Source organism: Thermochaetoides thermophila, assembly GCF_000221225.1.
Source record: "Thermochaetoides thermophila DSM 1495 unplaced genomic scaffold scf7180000011816, whole genome shotgun sequence".
Classification (NCBI taxonomy): Eukaryota; Fungi; Ascomycota; class Sordariomycetes; order Sordariales; family Chaetomiaceae; genus Thermochaetoides; species Thermochaetoides thermophila.
Window position 1 is genome coordinate 5,033,518 of NW_006383032.1, and position 20,133 is coordinate 5,053,650.

Below are 20,133 nucleotides of genomic sequence, written 5' to 3' on the forward strand. Positions count from 1 at the left end.
TCTGTCATCAGTGCGCAAATAAGGGGTTGAAGGGGTTGATAGTGTTTAGTAAGGACAGATCAAAATACTTGAATAAACCAGGCACTTTAGGTTTAACTCGTGAAAAGTTGCTTTCCTGCCATGGTAATCTACAGGGTAATTCACACCCTCAGGGCGGGTGACTGAAATCCTTCCATTGCATTAGCTATCTGTTGATCCTAGAAGTAAACCTCCCAGTCCTGCATCATATCCTGTACAGAAACCTGACATGAACGGTGCTCTTGTCGCGGGTATCCTCCCCAGCAAAGTTCTCTCCGTTTCGTAGCATCAAACATCTAGTAGCCTGTATCCCGACTTAGACTAGAAGAGGCTGTCAAGGATCAGACCCTGCTCCATACTCTTCCCTCCCAGCACATTACCAAGTCTCCTCCCAGTACGTAACCATTTCGTGGTTTCTCAACATCTTGTCACCCTCATCACAGTTGGAGACGACGCCACTGATGATCATTGCATCAATCAAAGCAGCTCGCACAGCCTTGGGCATGTTTCCCGCAGAGCCGCATACGCAGATGATGGGCCGCTGGCGCATGAAGTGACCAACAAGATCGGCGTGTTTCCGGATCAAGTGCTGCACGTAGTTCTTGTGGGCATCGAGCTGAAGGGTAGGAAGGGTCCCATTGGTGATTATCGTCGTCTTGCTGCTAGCAGCGATAGACTGAGTGCTAGCCGGGTCCGGCTCAATGTTATCGCGCGAAAAAGCCGGAAAAACACGCAAGTTCGGCTTTACTTCCCATTCCTTTTCGAAATGAAAATCAGCCATGCGGTTCCGGCAGCCAAAGAAAAGAAGGGTATCTCCAGGAGATGGATACGAGTCCCTCTCCTGGATGATGGCACGAATTGGTGCGATACCGGTGCCAGTGGCGATGGCAATCACCGGTCTTTTGGCCGATTCCTTGTTAGGGACTAGAGAAATGGCGCTCCCTGCCTTGAGCAATACACGCAGCCTGGTCCCTGTGGGGAGATGTTTGAGATAGCGTGAACAAAGGCCTTGGCGAGGTTTGCGGATGATTGTCTTGTACTCGACCAAGGCTACAAGAAGTTCCAGTCGGATCCTGTTGGGCTCGCTGGCCGTCTCAAACGAGGTGCCGCCATTGCAAACGCTGAACTCACGGCCTCGAATGAGTGGGAAGAGATCAAGGACTGCACCCCAGGGTATCTTGACGCTCCTGAAATCGCCCAGGAGTTCCAAAATGGTACGGCGGGGCCGACACGTGTAATCGTAGAACTCTTGCTCGTTCCCAGGAAGCGTCAGTTCCCGAAGCCGTTCTTTTTCTCTCTCGTCACTGGCATAAAAACTTAATTCCCTGATGAAATTCCGCTTTGGAATGGCTGTGATGTCTAGGTTATGTAGCAGAAGGTCTCGCAGCGTGGGACATTCCTTAGTGACGAGATTTCTCGGCCGATATGGTATTCTCAGTGGCCTGTCGGCAACGTCTTGCCAGTCCATCAGACGTATTAATTCATCGACATCGTCAGGATAGTTCTTGGGGAAAATGGTGACGGTTAAATTGCCGACAGCACGACTCGCTTGGTCCCAGAGTTTGTGAGGAAGATCGACGTCCAGGACCAGGTGCCTGACATCCTGCCAGTGATCTGTTGGTGTCACTCGCTCATTACGGATCAAAAAGCCTTCGTATGAATCGGGAATGGGGAGCATGTCCGATGGCGGTAACCTGGGCTTTTTGGCAGACTGCTGCTTCAGCAAGTACTTCTCCGGGTGGTCCTTGAGAACGTTATCGTGGTCCAACACATCGACGCTCTGTTTCTGGGTCCTCTCCCATATGTCGTCCTGGCGAGCGATATGCGCGGGGAACGTGGCGGACTTGCGCTCCCAATCCTCGCATGACTTGCTCCTCAGGCGGCGTAGGCGTGTCGACATGAGAGCGAGCGGCGCTTTTGGTTCGCGTAGCCAGCCAGCGCTGGTCATCGTCTGTCAGTGGTCCATCGCTCGCGGCGATGTTGTTGGGGGTGTTGATGTCCATGTCTGCAAGCAGTCGGATGGGGTATTTGGAAGGGAGTTGGGTGTCGTCAGGTATCGGGGCAACCGACTCTGGAAGTGGGTAATTGATCATTATATATTCCTTGAACTCCTTGGACCAGGGCAGGTAGATGCTGTCAATTCTGACGCAGAGCACACGTAAGTGTTAGCAAGATTCGACCAGTAGAGAGAATATGATGCAAACTCAAAGCAACGCAAATCAAAAATGAAGCAGTTTCAGAACGCCCAGCCTGGTGGCTACGAACCATTCCCATCCCATTACCATTTCATAGGTCGTAGGTCATTAGGTCATTAGGTTAGACAGGCACATGTGGAGGAAGGTAGGGTTAATGACCACAGAACTGAAAATATGAACGCGGCAGTTATGGCAAGTGCTATTGCGTCTCACTCACCCGTTGTCATGGCGCTCATCTCCTTCCCCGGCGCGGAAGAACTCAGAAGCCCCCAGTTGCAGCAGCCTTGCTCTCAGTTTCCTTGCTGCCCAGTTAAACCTGCGAGCATCATCGTCAGCAAATGAGACTTGGAATGACCGCACAAACGGCTGCTGGCATGAGGATATGACAGGCATACTTGGAATAAGCACTGTCGCCAAGTCCAAAGATGGTGAAACTCAGAGAGCGCAGGCAGTTAGTATTATTGAGCTTTTCACGTCGGAGGTTCTTCCAGAACTTCCGCGTGTTCTTGGGCATATCTCCCTGCCCCGTCGTCGATGTGACAAAGACAACAAGTGAATAGCGCAGCACATCAGCCTGTTTTGGTGGTCGCCCTGTTACTAATGCGGCTCCTAAACTTGAAAACCACCAGAGCACAAAAGGGTATGTGACAAACCAATTTGAACCCGTCCATCTCATCAACTGTAGTTTGGAAATGCAGTCTCTGGGCCATCTTGCCCAGCTCTACTGCAATTTCTTCGGCATTGCCAGTCTCGCTGCCATATAAAATTGCCATGCTCCTCCCCTCGATCGCCACAGGGGCTAAGGCTTGGCTAGGCATGTCTAGATCGCCCATCATGTGAAATCGCCTTGATCGATATGAGGACGGATCAAAAACTACACCCTATCCAGGAAGACAACCAGTGCGAAAAAAGGTGATGCGCGGTGACGGTTTTGATCTGTCCCGGGGAAGGGGAGGAAGGTTGGGATGGTCCTACGGATCGTAGACTGGATGTGATGTGGCAAGTTCAGAATATTCTGCTTTGCTGACCTGAGCTCACAACGCAGTCGGTATGCAGAACGGCTTCGTCGTCTGGAAATCCGGCTCTAAACAAACCCTCAATTGGGGCTGATGCTGAGATGAGAGTTCGAATTGCATCGTGACGGGGATACGGTGTGTGTCGGGGAGGAGTCGCCGCCGCTCTCGGGCCCGAAACCGGCCAGGCTCGGGGTCGGATTAGTCACCCCGCTGGCAAAACAGAGCAGCGCCGAGCAGAGATCCGGCATTGCCAAAAATGGAGATCGTCAGAAGCCATATGTCGAATACCTCAAAGGATCGTGTTATAGTCTGGCTAAGGTACATATTCAACAGACTGGCTTAAAGTTTCTTTTTCTTACAAAAGACTCGGTCTGCCTCCGTTCTTTGCGACATCCGTGATGCATTTGGGATGCCCAGGTCCAGCCAAGATCTTATCAGTGACCAGGCCCCGCCTTTCACATGCCTGAAAAAGAAGGCGGGGCAAAGATTCCAAAGGCTCAAAAAGTGATCTTTGTCGTTGGATGAAACGCGCAGCGGAGATATGCAGGCGCATTGGGATTCGGTATGCAAGCGTTGGCTTTCGGCGTGCTCACCATGCCTTCCTATGGAGATCCCCAATTTTCAGATCGACATAAAACAAGCCTCTCTGGGTTTTGCAGTCTTCCTCGTGTCGAGCCATTGAGGAGGGGGGGGGGTGTTGGGCGATTGTGCCGCGTGCTCCCTGTTGGTGTCTGGAGCCATTAATGCGACCACATGGGCCTAGTGAAGCGTATGGAAACCTCTGGAAGCAGCGCTTGCAGCGCGGATTGGGCAGTTTATTGCCCGCGTCTAAATTGCTCAAACCGCGAAGCTCATTGAATTGGGTCCTACGTACCACAGTAATCCGTAATGTATGGTTGGATGCCCATCTGCCACGCCTTTTTGCGATCACACAACTCTGATCTCTGACCGCCTTGCATACCGCTCCCCAATGGGAGGACACGTGGGCTGTGTGGTCGACTGCGCTTCTGCTCCACTGCATGCAATGGGATACTTTGTCAGCGTCTTGTTCGGTTTCCGGCTTCCGTCCAACAAGCTCTCCTCCGATGTCCCCGGCCAGATTCTGCGTGGATCCCCCGGCTGTCTGGTTGCGGTACAAGGGCCTGCCGCCGACGAATCTCTGGTTGCCGCAGACCCCAGGTTCAATCATGGCCACAGGTCCGCCTGCCCAGACACCGTACCCCGAATTTTGATCTTGTTCAGTCAGACTTTGGACGTCGTTGCACAGTTTGCTCAAAAGAGCTACCAAATCGACGTTCATATAACCTTAAGAGGGTAATCTTCCACCAAATCCCGATCTACCTATGTACCTAGGTATACACACTGTGATTCTCGGGCATCTTGGCAGTTAAGCAAGTTCCTAGGCTGCCTTTGGATGGGCACACGCTGCCCGACACCATTTTCTGTTTCCGATCCATACTCACGTTGTGTTTCATAAACACGGTGCGTACGTGTATGTCTCCAGCTGCCTGAATTGATCTATGCGCTACATCATCAAATGTCTGTCTATTCGTCACCTCCTTCGTCTTCTAATATCTGTCACAATGCGGCCCAGGGCATTTCAATATGATCGATGTGGGCCCCTGCCACCCAGGACACATTTGTCAAACACCAACAAGGAATCTGCTGGCTCAAAATGGGGTGCAGGCTATCAACATGAGCAACTGGTGAGGCAATGGGGCAAAATAGTGGTGCACCCTTTGCTCAATGGAACATGAAAAACGAGGTAATGAGCCGGGAATGGTTATGGCAATGCTTGGGTTGTCACCAATAGCTGAGCAATCTGGCGTAAGGATTACTGCTTACATAGGGTGGAATCAAGCGGTCCTACTGGCATACCTCTGAAGATGCTGGACTGTCTAACAGTTCCGAATTTTTACTATGCGCATGTGATGGTGGCCTTTTGGAGTGATCAAGCTACTCAACAGCTCGAAAAGCTTAACTTTTATCCGAGCTCTGCCAACGCCCATACTTCAACAATGTGGTAAGGTTAAAATCATTTCACAGTTGAATCGTTGATCCTAGTCATGGAGTCTACTTGCCTTTCTACCTCCTCCAATTTTTTTGCTCCCCTCTATTTTCTTCTATATCACAACACAGGGAGCAATTCAACCGTCCTTCTTGGGCACTCCGAGACCAGACCTCGGGACTTGACTTTATTGACATATTTCCCGTTGGGCTAACTCGGCTTGGATCTGCTCATTAAACGCCCCGGATCCAACTAACGAAAACTTTCCTGGTTGTTGATCGATTCTTCCTAAGGCAAGTCCACCTTTTTATCGTCTTTCAGCACTTGAGGACATCCGTGGGTGCGGTTAGACTTGTTGGATATGAGAGGGTCGAGCCTTCCTCACCATCCATTTAGCCATCGTCCTCGACGTCTCGATGTCTAAGCAGCTTACGCGCTTTCCCCTTCATCTTCCTCGTGCCCCACCCCCAGGTTCCGGGCGAGCATGGTGGCAGCATGCCCAAAGCTGGGTTGGCAGTGGTCGGTGATGGTCGGGCAGGCGCGTGCGGCGCGCCTGCAGCCCAGCTGCCCCAGCGACTCCAGTGAGCCCACTGACTAGGCCACTGCAGCCAGCACTGAGCAGGGAGTGAGCAGGGACTGGGCGGTACGTACCCTTGGCGCCGCCACTGCCTTCCCCCTTCGCTTATTTCCCCGAATGCTGGGCAAAAAATATTTGAATCTCCTCTCCCCCTTCTTCCCTCTCCACGTCAATCACCCAGGATCGATCCAAGCGTTCTCCAATCGTCAACGAACCCCTCCTCTCAAGCTTCTAGGGCACAAGCTACCCTTACTAAACTCCCCCTCATCTCCAGAGTTCAAATCCACACTCGTCTCGGCACCGCGCGTTTTCCTTGGCGCTCACAACGCTGCACGAACGAGTCAGCACGTCTCAACGTCAACGTCAATCGACAGCCAACACCGACTGCATTCCATCGACTGCCAACCGACATCAATATCCGACACAATGTCCGCCAACGTGGAGAAGGTCGCCGACGCCGCCACCGCCGCCGTCAACGACGTTACCAATACTCTGGCCAACACTTCGATCTCTGGCAAGGCCGACGAGAACAAGCCGGCTGCTAACAACGAGCCCGCCGACCATGCCAGTGCCTCCGAGGGTCGCCGCCTGTACATCGGCAACCTGGCCTATGCGACAACGGAGGGGGAGTTGAAGGACTTCTTCAAGGGCTACCTTGTGTAAGTTTTCATCCTCTTTCATCCTGTTCTTCTCCTTGTCTTCCCTTCTTCACCGCTCTTCTGCCATTTGGGTTGGTGTTGGGCTTGCCAGCTTGGTTGACCGCCCCTTCCTGCCTTGCTGGTGTTTTTCGGCGCTGCAGTCTGCCTTACCCCCCTCTCCCCCTTTCCAGACTTTGGCAGTTTCGTTGCACGAAGCAGCACCCGATACCATCGAGATGGCAAGCCTTCATGCACGTGCTGTCCTGTTTCTCGGAATGCTGTGTTCTTAGTCTAGCGCAATCCATCATGGGTAATGCTGTTTTGGGAAACCTTGAGGCTTCATGATACCTCTGCACACTATACAAACATAGACCTGATGCTGGTGGTCTAATGCTAACCACAATCCCGGCTTTGCAGCGAGTCCGTTTCTATCCCGAAGAACCCTCGTACCGACCGCCCTGTCGGTTATGCCTTCGTCGACCTCTCGACTCCCAGCGAGGCTGAGCGTGCCATCGCTGAGCTGTCGGGCAAGGAGATCCTGAACCGCAAGGTCTCTGTTCAGCTTGCCCGGAAGCCCGAGACGAACGAGAAGGCCGAGGGTGCCAATGCTGAGGGCACTGCTGACAACACGCGTCGGCGCCAGAACGCTCGCGGCCGCGGCCGCCCTGGCCGTGGTCGTGGTGGCCGTGCTCGCGGTGGTCGTGCCGCGGGTGGCGTAAGTAATCTCCTTATCGCTCTGTACCATGCATAGAGAATGTGAGACTAATTGCGTAGAAGCCCGCCAAGAAGGAGGATTCTGGTGCCGCCGCTGCTGGGAATGCCGCGGCCCAGCCTCAGTCTGAGCCTCTGAAGGATGTCACTAATGAGGCCTCCACTGGCAAGGAGAGCACAAAGCCCGCAAAGTCACAGCCCCGCCCCCGCGAGCGCCGGGAGCGTGGTCCCCCGGCTGACGGCATCCCTTCCAAAACCAAGGTCATGGTTGCTAACCTTCCCTATGACCTGACTGAGGACAAGGTGTGTGGCATCAGTCCTGTCTCTTGTGCTTCAAAGTAAATGGATTACTAACCGAACGCTCTGCCGAACAGCTGAAGGAATTGTTCAAGGATTACCAGCCTGTCTCTGCCAAGATCGCCTTGCGCCCGATCCCCCGCTTCATGATCAAGAAGCTCCAGGCTCGCGGTGAGCCTCGCAAGGGTCGTGGCTTCGGATTTGTCACACTGGCTTCGGAGGAGATGCAGCAGAAGGCTGTTGCCGAGATGAACGGCAAAGTCATTGAGGGTCGTGAGATCGCCGTCAAGGTTGCTATTGACAGCCCTGACAAGGCTGAAGACAACACCAAGGCTCCTGAGGCCGCGGCCACCAACGGGACGGAGAACGTTGCTCCTGCCGCTGCTGAGGCTACGACCACCACTGCCTCGGCTTAAAATGAGAACGGAGATGCTCTTGATGAGCAACCGTACGAAGCATACGTCAACGGGGATGAGGAATATGCACGCGCTATCTCTTTCCATTCAGCACCTCACCGTTCGTATGTATTACTTTTTGGGCGCGTGCAGTCTTCTATTATTTTAACGATGGAATTGATGATGCATGGATGACCATTTTCTATTTTTTTGACGGCCTAGACCCCGGGATATGGAGGAAAGCGATATTGAGCGGCGGGATAGTTTTCATGGCGTCCTGGAATCCTTGGCACGGTAGAAAGGTTTTGCCGTGGGTAGAGTTCGTGGACGTTATTATCTTGCGGCTTTCTTTTGCAGAAACTATATCCCCTAATATCCTCATGACTTATAAGCCCTATTTGCTTTTTGTCATTCAGAGACGTGATCAGACGCCCTATTATCCTCTGTCTCCTCGTTTTCAGGCGTGTAAACTAGGTTGGCGCCGGAGTCGGGTTTGGGGGAAATAGGAAAAATTGCTGATCTTTGCATACAATGACCAATGATGAATGGACCTGAGGTGAAAGCCCTCTGATTGCTTGAATGTGTGTGGAGGACGGAAGATGACACTAGATGAGATGTGACAAGCAACAAGATCGGTGATGCTGTGTACCTACTGTGTAGGCACGCAGGTTAACTGGTGAGAATGCCGATTAAATACACTTTGTCTGGATCGCTGGCTGTACCATGTGAGTGCCTAGAGAAGATCATGAATTCGCATCAAAGACACCTCGCTGTCTTTGTGCGTGGCAGCAGCAGACATAAAGAAGAGCTGCTGACGAAGCCTGGCGAGTAATTCGTACACGTGTAATAAGGTAAGTAGGGGTTAATGCAGGGGTTGAGGCTGCTTCCCAGCTGGGTTGTTCTGCTGCGCAACGCGGCGTTTAGAGTGTTCGACACCCTGTGGCAGTGCCCCGCCTAAGGACCCAGACCAAACAAGACGTTGCGAAAAGACTTGGCCTTACCGTTACTACTTCTCGACAAACAACCGCCCAAAGTCCAAAAAATTCCCCTGAGATCGTCCGCCGAGGCCAAATCGTAGTCTGGTGGCATTCTTGTCGATTTCTGCTGCGATTGAATTGTTCAGCAACCTGCATCCAAACCTTCGCATCAGAATTTCAGAAGCAAGTCGACTCCCGCTGCGCGCATCGCCTTCTGCTGCCAGGCGCCAAGCGCATTTTCATCCTGGCGGGTCAGTAATCCGTACATCGAGTCAACTTGACAAGCTGCGCAAACAAGGAGAGAAACCAAGCAAGCGCGTGTCCAGTCCCTACAACTGATAACCCACAATGGCTTCCAAGGCCATGTGGGAGGTCGATCCCGAGACGCGAGCCAAGGTACGCTGTGTACAGACAGGACTTGCAACTGGATTGCTCGGTGATGGATCAGCATTGCGCTAACCACCCCTTGACCGCCCATCCTCCAGCTGGCTGCAATCCAACAAGAGAACAAGAATAACCTTTGCTGCGACTGCAACGCACCATCACCACAATGGGCGTCGCCCAAGTTTGGCATCTTCATCTGCCTGTCGTGTGCCGGCGTGCATCGCGGACTGGGTGTGCACATCTCGTTCGTGCGCTCCATCTCAATGGATGCGTTCAAGCCGTCGGAGATTGAGCGCATGCGCCTTGGCGGCAACGAGAATTGGCGCCGCTTCTTTGAGGAGCATCCGGACACCAAGGCGAAGGGGATCAGCTGGGAAGATGCGACCATCGCCGAACGCTATGGCGGTGAAGTTGGCGAGGAATGGAAAGAGCGCTTGACATGCAAGGTAGAAGGACGCGAGTATGTCCCTGGGGAGAGGAAAAAGACGACAACGGCCACAGCGACAGCATCAGCCCAGCAACAACAACAATCTAGCAGCTTGGCGAATACTCCTTTGAGCGGGAGCAGGACGGCTAGTCCCACGCCAGGCAAGATCAAGGTGGATGTGGACTATTTTGCAAAGCTGGGCGAGCGCAACGCACAACGGCCCGAGGGTGTCCCACCGAGTCAGGGCGGCAAGTACATCGGCTTCGGTAACACGGGGCCAGTGCAGCCTCGAGACCAGGAACCGGCGCTGCCGGGGTTGGACGACTTGCAGCGGGATCCGGTCGGCGCCATCACCAAAGGCCTGGGATGGTTCGCATCGACGGTCACAAAGACGGCCAAGACAGTCAATGAAGGGTTTATTCAGCCAACAGCAAAGCAGGTATGTTAACTCATGTTGCCGTTAACTTGCCCTCCTCTCCGTTTCGCTCTCGTGTTCAAGCAAGCACGGCAAACACCTATGCTAACACTTCCCAACCAGATCGCTGAATCCGAGCTTGCTGCTCAAGCCCGCAACGCAGCTGCACAAGCGGCTCGAACAGCCCAAGCTGGTGCCCGCCAGGCGTCCGACAGCTTCCACCGTTTCGTCGAAGGCGGCCCGGCGCTTGGTGGGTATCGGCAAGTGCGCAATCCCAACACGTTTGACGAGAGTAGGCGTTCGTTCTGGGATGAGTTTGCCGCGGCAGCCGACCAGCGCCGTACAGGGGGAAGCTCTATCGGCACATCTGCTATGGGCAAGGGGTCGAGTAGACAGCCGGCGGCTCCGACACCAGCGCAGGGAAAGGATAAGGAGGAGTGGGATGATTGGTGAGGCGGCCTAGGGGAGATTTAGAGTTTTACATTTATACTGGAGGGGAGGGGAGGGATCAACATGCGTGATGGATGTGGATATGCAGCGGTGGTACAGCTGTAGACACATTTTTATACTTCACTACCATGAGTGTTTCTTTTTTTAAATCCTGTAACAATCCCAGCTCTGTGAGCTGTTATCGAGTCACCTACCTTACCTATGTTGTTTCACGGGCTGTGATTTTACGTACTTAACCCTAGGCTCCTTGATGATTATAGGGTTAGGGTCGACTAAACTGCATGCACCCGCAGATGCGGGATTCCGGGCGCCGCTTGGCCGAGGTTGGCACCGGCACTAGCCGGGATGGCCAGGGTTAGCAGTGGTGGAAATCGCCATGGGAGCAGGTCGCAGCGGCGAAATGCTTCAAGGTTCCTTGGTCCTCTCCCTCTCGGCACGCCTAACACACTCGACCGGCTAGCCATTGAGCCACAACACGCCGCCATGTCAGCGCTTCGGATATTGGTGCCCGTCAAGCGGGTCATTGACTTCGCGGTGAGTTTGCGAGCACGTGGAGTTTTTGTTCTTTTTTGGGAGGGAGGGGGGAGGTTGAGCAGCTTCTAGCGCGTGAGGAGGGAGAGGAATAGTAAGACTGAGAAGAGGAGGAAAGGGAAAGGTTTGAACGGGGCTCAGTGGGGGAGAGAGACTCGAAATATGTCAAGAACACGTCCTTGCTGACGCCGATGCGACGCTGCAGGTCAAGCCGCGGGTCAACAAAACGATGACGGGCGTCGAGACGGCTGGCGTCAAGCACAGCATGAACCCGTTCGATGAGCTGGCTGTCGAGGAGAGCGCGCAGATCCGTGAGAAGAAGAAGGCTCCCGGTGGTGTGGAGGACATCTGCGTGGTGAGCGCCGGGCCGACCAAAGCGCAGGAGGTGCTGCGCACTGCTCTGGCCATGGGCGCCGACCGCGGCATCCATGTGGAGGTCGGAGAGGGCGAGGAGCTGGAGCCGCTGACCGTGGCCAAGCTGCTCAAGGCGGCAGTTGAGAAGGAGCGCAGCAACCTGGTCATCATGGGCAAGCAGAGCATTGACGACGACGCCAATCAGACGGGCCAGATGCTGGCTGGGCTGCTGGGCTGGCCGCAGGCCACACAGGCGTGCAAGGTTGAGTTTGGGCCCGACGACACCGTTAACGTCTGGCGTGAGGTTGACGGTGGCGTGGAGAATGTCCGGGCGAAGTTGCCCATGGTTATCACCACGGACCTGCGTTTGAACACCCCGCGCTACGCCAGCCTGCCCAATATCATGAAGGCCAAGAAGAAGCCGCTCGAGAAGAAGACGCTGGCTGACTTTGGCATCACAAACGAGAAGCGCCTCAAGGTGCTCAAGGTGACTGGTGAGTCAAATCCGCCTCTCTTCTTCACCTTCATGACCAGCTATCTCTGACCTATAACTCGCAGAGCCCCCTCCGAGGCAGGGCGGCGGCAAGGTCGAGGATGTTGATGGTCTTATTTCCAAGCTTAAAGAGCTCGGCGCCATTTAGACGGTTACGATTACGACTGTGTACCAATTATGATTTCTGTCCTCGTTTTTTGTCGGATTTTAAAATAACAAACAAGCTCTCCTCGAGCTAAAGAAACAGCGTGCCCATTGGTGTCAGCCCGTCAACATCATCACGGTAAGCCCTAACGGTCTGAGGTGTGGTCGAACGGGACCCTGACTCCTGAGTGCGGCGAGTCCGTGTCACAGTAGCATACGTTAGTGCCTTGTGTCTGTGTTCATGCTTGCGGTGGACGTTCCCGTTGCAACCAGATCAACTGAATGTTTGCTATCTAGGGCCCGGTGATCAGTAGCCAGGAGTCAGACAGACCATGACTACCAACTGAACAATTAAGGTTAAGAAGCATGGCAAACTCCATTGTATGCATGTCCTCCCACGGTGTCATCCGCCAGATTGTTATCATATCTGTCACTTGGCAAGTACACACACCATCTCTCCCAAGCCGACGCTGTGAGCACCGTGAGCGTGCCGCAGGCCACAACAGCAACGAGGGGCAGATAGATATGCAGCGGCTTACACTTTGTTACAGCGGCACTTACGGCCGTGACGGCGTTCCACACTTTCTATGTGACCGTGAATGTCTAGGCTGCGGCGCAGCTGGGCCGAGCCGTCCGAAGCCGCACCACCTCACCCAACGCCCAACCTGCCCACCTACCTAACCCACCTCCACATACAGATTGCCTGTGTGCTCTGTGCTTACACACTAAACAAGGTAGTAGTTAGGTACGTGGCTCCCTACCGTTATGGGGGGGTTGGACCAGTGGATGATATATCGCCGAGCAAGATGCCATCCAACACCGCGAAAAATCGAGAGCCAAGCACCGAGGACGCTACCCACCATCGCCCCGGAAATCGGCCCTGTCCCGAGCCAATGGCAGCAGCGCCAATTGGCGAGTGCCCCAATTTTGGTGGGATCCGCTCAGTGGGCGAAACAGCGCCGCAGCAGTCAATTTTTATTTTTCGCTGCCCTTTTTTTTGCCGCTGGCCGCCGAGCCTTGCACAAAGCGAATTCGGAAGCAGCCATTTTTGTTTGCCTTTCATCTCGTCTGGTCTTGTCTCTAAATATCTTTTTTTTCCTCCAACGCTGCCCCAGAGCACTGTCTCTACCCACATAACCGCTGTCAGGCACGCCCTGAGTCCACGACAGCCTTGAACGGCCCGCTCCTACATCGACTGCGCTTCTGCGCCTGGATCCGGAAACGGTTTCCCTTCTTCTGCCTGCGAACTGGCCTTCGTCCAAACCGTGCTGATGAAAGGTCGCTTCTCTGCCTTTACTTCTCAGGTATGCACATCACAACACATCGAAGTTATAAATCAAACCCCACCCTCTCTGCTTTGGTGCGGGCCAGTCAGTTGGAGCTGGACATGACATGGCTCCTGTCCCTCCTCCGTTTCACTTATCAAGAGGATCCACGAGTTCTGGGAAACAGCCTGACTGGGCGTGTCCCCAGACTTATCTCTCCCCCTCTCGCCCTCTCTCCCTCTCATCTCCCATCTCATTCTTTCTCCCTTCCCGGTCCCTCGTTCCTCTATTTTCCCTCACTCCTGGTTTGTGTGGTATAATCGGCGACTGACGCGGTGGTGTGTAGGACTATCTCTCAGGTGCGTTTGGCTCCTGTGATGTGCTTGACTCACCGTCCCGCTTGGCACTGACCAAAGTTTTAGACCATCTGTGGAGGGCCCTGTCATTTTAAGAAGCATTCTGCGCTACACGAGAGCCTCTCCTCCCTCTTTCACGCCTTCTAATCACTTCAGTCACCATGTTCTCTCGCCTAGCTGCTCGTCTTCCCTTTAAGGCCATGGGCCATGCTGCCCGCCTGCCCAGCCAAACTCGCTTTGCGAGCAAGCTTACTGTCAGTGGCAGCAAGGGAAGGACTATGCCCGCCACCAACACGCGGACCACGGCGCCTGCGTCTGGCGTAAACGCTACGTTCACCATCAGGGTATGTTCCTGTTTCTGCTCCTGCCCTAATGCCATTCCCCCTGGAGTTTGTTGCTGACCCGTCGTCCACAGGATGGTCCCGTGTTCCACGGCAAGGCCTTTGGCGCCAACATCAACATCTCCGGCGAGGCTGTCTTCACCACCTCGCTCGTGGGTTACCCCGAGTCCATGACGGATCCCTCTTACCGCGGCCAGATCCTGGTTTTCACCCAGCCCCTCATTGGCAACTACGGCGTGCCGTCGAATGAGCGCGACGAGTACAACCTCCTCAAGTACTTCGAGTCGCCCCACATCCAGTGCGCCGGCATTGTCGTTGCTGATGTGGCTGAGAAATACAGCCACTGGACCGCTGTCGAGAGCCTTGCCGAGTGGTGCGCTCGTGAGGGCATCCCTGCTATCACCGGCGTTGACACTCGTGCCATCGTCACCTACCTGCGCGAGCAGGGTTCCTCGCTGGCCAGAATCACCATTGGCGATGAGTACGATGCCGACGAAGACGAGGGCTACGTCGACCCCGGTCAGATCAACCTGGTGAAGCGTGTGAGCACCAAGGCGCCTTTCGTCGTCAACAACCCCAATGCCCGCTACCACATCGCTTTGATTGACTGCGGTGTCAAGGAGAACATTCTGCGTAGCCTAGTTACCCGCGGCGCTTCCATCACCGTCTTCCCTTACGACTATCCCATCCACAAGGTCGCTGACCACTTCGACGGCGTTTTCATTTCCAACGGTCCGGGTGACCCGACTCACTGCCAGGAGACTGTGTATAACCTTGCCCGCCTGATGGAGACCTCCTCTGCCCCCATCATGGGCATCTGCCTCGGCCACCAGCTGCTGGCTCTGGCCGTCGGTGCGCGCACGATCAAGTTGAAATATGGCAACCGCGCCCACAACATCCCTGCTCTTGACCTCACCACTGGCCAGTGCCACATCACGAGCCAGAACCACGGTTATGCTGTTGATGCCAGCACTTTGCCTAGCGAGTTCAAGGAGTATTTCGTCAACCTGAACGATGGCAGCAACGAGGGTAAGCATATAACCTCTGATTATTGTGCCTGGCTCATCCCCTTAAATGCTAACCCATCCTCCTAGGCATGATCCACAAGACCCGTCCGATCTTCTCGACTCAATTTCACCCTGAGGCCAAGGGTGGCCCCATGGACAGTGCCTACCTCTTTGACAAGTACTTAGAAAATGTCGAGATGTACAAGGCCAGCGCCAAGGTTTACCGTGACAACCGGCCGTCGCAGCTGATGATCGACATCCTCAGCAAGGAGCGTGTTGGTGTTGAACCAACTCCCCTGGCGAACTACGCCTAATTGAGATGGCTAGGTAGCGCATGATCGGTGTCGTTCGATTAGCCGGTATATGGAAGCCTGTCTCTGGTCAATCTTGCTAAGTATCTCCTGGTGCATTTTGTGTCTCTTTGGTACCTTGTTGGAGTTCGAGCGTTTGGGGATGCCGGCCGAAAAAAAATTAAGTTAACCTTCAAGGCATCCGGGTGGCTTGTTTAGGAGGGACCTCTTTTTTGAATGGTTTTGTGGTTTTTGGGTCTTTAGGGAAGCAAAAGATATAATACTGAACTTGAACAATTTGTACTCCACAGTTCCATTAAAAAGGTGATCGAGTAACCTACCTTGCTCCCTCTTCTGTGTATTATCTGAATGAACTGCCGATATGCAAGTTTTGTGTTTGGATCACTTCGACATGCTTCGTGAGCAATTGATTTTGGGTATCTGTTACCAGCTATGTAGGTGTTCTGTTCTACACACAAAACAGTGAAAACTTTTGTGTCCCCTGCAAGCCCCCAAATCCGTAAACGGATGGACTCATGTAGGGATATTTCGCGTTTTCTGTGGCATTTAACCCACTCTGACCAGGATTTCTCAAGCTAGCCGATCCCACTCCCTTTTCCTCACCCGCCTCCTTTGTTTTCGTCCCCAGAAGCCCGAATCCAAGATCAGATCAGGCCAGGAACTGGATGAGAAGGTGAAGAGAAAAAGGGAGAAAAAAAAACTAAGTGAACTGCGACAATATCCGTATCCCTTTTTGTTTCGTGTCATTTCCCGCCATTTTCATCCTTATTCCATGCAGAGACCTGCTACTAGTTGCCGAAGCACGCGCAAGCAGGAAAGAAAACGACAATAGAGGAAAAGAGTTAACTCATGGCCATGCTGGTACGCGATACCGTAAGGCTTACGAACCACAGAGCCGACGTTTCTCAAATCATAATTCTGTCACAACGCCCCACACGTCATGTGTGTAACGTTGAGACTATTATCCGATAAGTTGCCTTCCTTGTTATTATCGACCATTCATTAGTTCCCTCCCTCTCGTTCTTTACCCTCGTGCCTCATGTTCCGCGTTTTTCTTCTCTCGTGTTGTCTAAACCCTCGTCGCGCGTTCGCAGCCACCTGTCTAAGAGGTGATTGCGAATCTCAAAAGCCAGTTGGCAATGCATGGAATCAGTACTCGGTTAGTCTCCGACGGCCTTTGTAGAGGAGACAGAAACGAAGTGGGAAGGGGGGAAGAGGGAAGGCAAAGGGTCATAGAAGGTTACTTGTTTTGAGACAATGCAGAAGTAAGGTTGTGTGAGGAAGTTGTGCGAGAAATCCAAATGCAACCCAAACCATCGGCCGTTTTTGTTGTTTTCATTGTGAACTTTGGCAGCCATGGCAATAAGAAACGCCAACTTTCCGAGATGGGAGCACTGAACATATCGTGAGGATGTTCTAGGTCGAAACCCAGCCAAATACTTCGATATTTATCGCCCTACAAACAGGCAATATGACTCGTGCCCTCAATCGTATCAGAGAGATCGTCCTCTAATAGCGATCACGTCTCCCACCGCGCCTGGCACGACTGGTGGGGCCGGTGTAAGTCGGCAAAGGCTGGCCGTCAAAACGGGAGCGGGGCACGTCATCAACATCGCGACGGTCACGCCGGGAACTGTCGCGGTCGCGGTCGAAGTCATCGCGACGGTCGTAGTCACGCTCGTAGTCATTGCGGCTGTTCTCGCCTCCTCGGTAAGTCTCGTCGCGGGAACGGCGGGGCGAGGGCGCGCGGCGGTTGCGGTTGCGGTTGCGGCGGTCGAGGCCTAGGCGACGGCGCTCGCGCTCTCGATGCGGGGGGCGGATACCGATAAATGCCTCCTTGCCGCGATCGACAAAAGTCTCGCTATTCTCGAAGGTGTAGCGGTTGATCTCGTCCGGGCGACCCAAATCTCTATGGCGGTCCTTGGTGATGTGAGAACGCAGATTCGCAAGACGACGCTGCGCCACGTCTTCGGAGACGGGACGATACTGGATAGGCGGGTCGGCTCGGGTGGTTCTCCAGCCGCCACGATCGCCGGCAGCATTGGAAGCGCCTAACTGAGAAGGGGGAGCTCCCTGACGGAAGCGGTCACGACCTCGGCCACGGGGACCCGAAGGCGCACCCTCGACATAAGGGTTGCTTGAGTTGTTGGCAGGACCTGTCGGTACTGCGGGGGGGCCGAGCGGCTGCCTGGTATTGCGACGAGGATGCTCCATAGCTGCGTTGACAAGCCTGGCAGTCACCTCACCGTTGTGGTCCGGTTCGTAATGAACTTCCCAGCGGCAAGAGGGATCCCTACCACCCTCTTCTTTCTCATGGGCAGCCCACTCGTCGACTTTGCCCTCTGGGATGAAATCAACCCAAAGCTCCTTTCGATTGCTCTCGTTTGGCCAGACCGTCCCATGGAGAGCCGATCGGACACGTGAAGCGGCAGCGACAGTCGAGAATTGGACAAAGGAATGGGTCCTGATTGGATCGAGGTAGAAGCTGACAATGCAGCTCGGGTCGGGGGAGGTACCCGGCAATGCGGCGAGCTCGACGAGGTAATCCTTGAGAACGGGCTCCCTCAATGGACGCATAAAATTCTTGATGTAGAGCGCCGAGGTTGCGGGATGTTGGGCCGGCGCAACAGCCCTATCATAATCGACCTGCGGCTCGTTGTGGGAGTTGGGAGGCCGATCTTGCTCCTGAGAGCGATCGCGATCTTGGGGGTACTTGTAGTTCTCACCATCGTCGAGGTTATGTGGCTCCTCAACTCTCTCAGGAGACCTCTTGACGTTGTGTTCGGCAGCGCGGGCTCTCTTTCTCGAAGATTCGTTCTCTGGTGGGGGCGGGCTGCGCGAGCGACGCTTGCGGTTGGCAGCATCAGAGATGATTTCGGTCGCAGGAACGAGTTCGGCGTCGACAGGCTTATTGTTGTCGGCCGAATTGGAGCGATCAAGCTGCTCGGAGGCCGTTTTCAGAGGCTGGCTATCTGCAGTCGCCGCAGCAGCAGCGGCAGCATCGGCGGAGGGTGACTCTGTGTTAGCGTTGTGGTGGGCATCGAGGCTTTGGTCCGGCCCCTGCGCGACATGGTTATTGCCATTATTGCTGGTCGTATCGTCGTCGGGCTGCTCGGGCGCAGCGGCGGGCTGTTGATTCTCGGGCTCTTTGTCTTTCTCCATTTCCATATCTTTCTCCTTTTCATACTCGACCAGGCGCTCAATGAGCGTGGCTTTGTTGCCCGCTTGCGACAGTCCCCGCTGCTTGAGCTCGGCGCGCAGCTCGACCACCGTCATCCGATTCCAGTGGGAAGCCATTTTGCTTGCGATGCGCGGTGGGCGATGCACGTGCGGCACAGAGCAGTAGGTACAATTGTAGGAAGGAAAAAAGAGAAAGGGGGGGGGGAAAAGAAAAGATTGAAAATGGAAATTGCTGGGCCTTCGAGCAAACGCGTCGCGACGACACGAAAAGCGGAAATGGCAATGGAGTGCAAAAAACAGAAATGCAAGCTCTGGAAAAAGCCGCCTGCTGGGGGGCTGTTGGGTCTGGTGGCCCGCCGACCGCCTGCTGGTGCGCCTGCCGCAGTGGAATGCCAAGACACAAGCATTGGCAGCAGGGATGCTCTTGTGGGGAACACGTTGCCCCAGAGCACGAGCCAATTCATCCCGCCAAACCAGCAAGACCACCCACAGCCCTACGCGGGCCTGTGCCAACCTGCCACAACCGACGGATCCGCTTGCACGTCGGGTGGACCCGCACTGATCCCCCGCATCCATTGTAGATTCCACGCATCCACGTCGGACGACTGACAAACGTCCAGAATCCAGATCTCAACATCATCCAGCCTTTGTAATCCGTATGTACGGCTTCCCATGCTATCAGGCAGGTTCTCTACCTCCTGTAAGCTTGCAGTGGCACTTACAATGTGTGGGGTAGCGCATTCTGCTTGTCCTTGGTTGGCGCAGCATTCCAGGGGCTCTCAACTCAAAGACGTCGTTGACCAGTTCCAGAGCCCAGAACTAAATTGACTTGGGTCTGGGTCTTTGCACAGTCGTCTTTAACTATAAATGCAACGAGTTATGCACAATACAGTAATGGGGATATTTTAATGTATTCATCATCACAGCCCGGCCAGTAATATCAAATAACGAGGGAATTCTGGTAATTTCGCTCTGTTTCTGCTTTCTCTCCCGTTGACTTTGGTTGTGCCATTTTTTTTTTGGAAAAAAAAGGGGGAGGGGGGAGAGGGACGCCGCAAGTGACGTCAACCGACGGCCCAAGGCTGGGGTTGAGGTGGCAGTAGAGTCCAGGCTTCCATTCCATTACCAGGTTCTGGTTCCCACGTACACTATCTAATGTATCTAACATTATACGTACCTCTACGCACACACAGATTACGGCAGCATATTGGCCAACTCACCAGCCATGTCTGCCCAACGTCTACCCAGTCAACATGTCTGCCCCTCAGTGCTGCGCAGCAATCCACGACTGCGGACTTGCGGACTGCCCGCCTGCACACACATTGGTTAAGGATTTGGTTTTCTCACAGACGCTTTACCCATCGCTTCATGGCTCCGATGTCCAATGAAAATAGAGTGGCTGTGGCAGCCGGAAGCAGCAATGAAGGTCGGGCGCAGCAGAATGGCAGGATGCAAGATACCTCTGCTTTCTTTGTGGTTGACATGGAAGGTGCCATACTGCGATCTGCACCTGCTTCCGGCATCGATGGCTCCATTGTTCGCTCTGTCGACGTGCGTGTGCCAATGGCACTTGATGGGCCTCGAATGGACCTTGAATGGCCCTTGCTCTCTAGCCCCGAAGATGAATAGACGGAATTGGAAAC

General features: G+C 54.1%; 4 protein-coding genes and 1 pseudogene across 5 annotated transcripts; 3 read left to right on the forward strand and 2 right to left on the reverse strand.

Moving 5' to 3' along the window:
- Positions 1-394: 394 nt before the first annotated feature.
- On the reverse strand, positions 395-3,031 carry CTHT_0034430 (uncharacterized protein; the record flags this gene model as incomplete). The annotated part of the gene is made up of 5 exons (XM_006693814.1): positions 395-1,828; positions 1,887-2,160; positions 2,431-2,529; positions 2,609-2,787; positions 2,867-3,031. The coding sequence occupies 5 exons, from the start codon at positions 3,029-3,031 to the stop codon at positions 395-397; spliced, it is 2,151 nt and encodes a 716-aa protein (XP_006693877.1).
- Positions 3,032-6,240: 3,209 nt separating this feature from the next.
- On the forward strand, positions 6,241-7,876 carry CTHT_0034440 (uncharacterized protein; the record flags this gene model as incomplete). The annotated part of the gene is made up of 4 exons (XM_006693815.1): positions 6,241-6,473; positions 6,870-7,167; positions 7,227-7,466; positions 7,538-7,876. The coding sequence occupies 4 exons, from the start codon at positions 6,241-6,243 to the stop codon at positions 7,874-7,876; spliced, it is 1,110 nt and encodes a 369-aa protein (XP_006693878.1).
- A 1,304-nt stretch (positions 7,877-9,180) lies between these two features.
- Positions 9,181-12,034, forward strand: CTHT_0034450 (annotated as a pseudogene; the record flags this gene model as incomplete). Its single annotated transcript has 6 exons — positions 9,181-9,228; positions 9,318-10,082; positions 10,182-10,507; positions 10,802-11,042; positions 11,245-11,887; positions 11,952-12,034. Coding segments are annotated over 6 exons (2,106 nt in total).
- A 1,778-nt stretch (positions 12,035-13,812) lies between these two features.
- Positions 13,813-15,313, forward strand: CTHT_0034460 (carbamoyl-phosphate synthase arginine-specific small chain-like protein; the record flags this gene model as incomplete). The annotated part of the gene is made up of 3 exons (XM_006693816.1): positions 13,813-13,995; positions 14,067-15,021; positions 15,087-15,313. The coding sequence occupies 3 exons, from the start codon at positions 13,813-13,815 to the stop codon at positions 15,311-15,313; spliced, it is 1,365 nt and encodes a 454-aa protein (XP_006693879.1).
- A 1,506-nt stretch (positions 15,314-16,819) lies between these two features.
- Positions 16,820-18,607, reverse strand: CTHT_0034470 (uncharacterized protein; the record flags this gene model as incomplete). Its single annotated transcript, XM_006693817.1, has 1 exon — positions 16,820-18,607. One exon carries the CDS (start codon positions 18,605-18,607, stop codon positions 16,820-16,822), a length of 1,788 nt encoding a protein of 595 aa, XP_006693880.1.
- Positions 18,608-20,133: the final 1,526 nt, after the last annotated feature.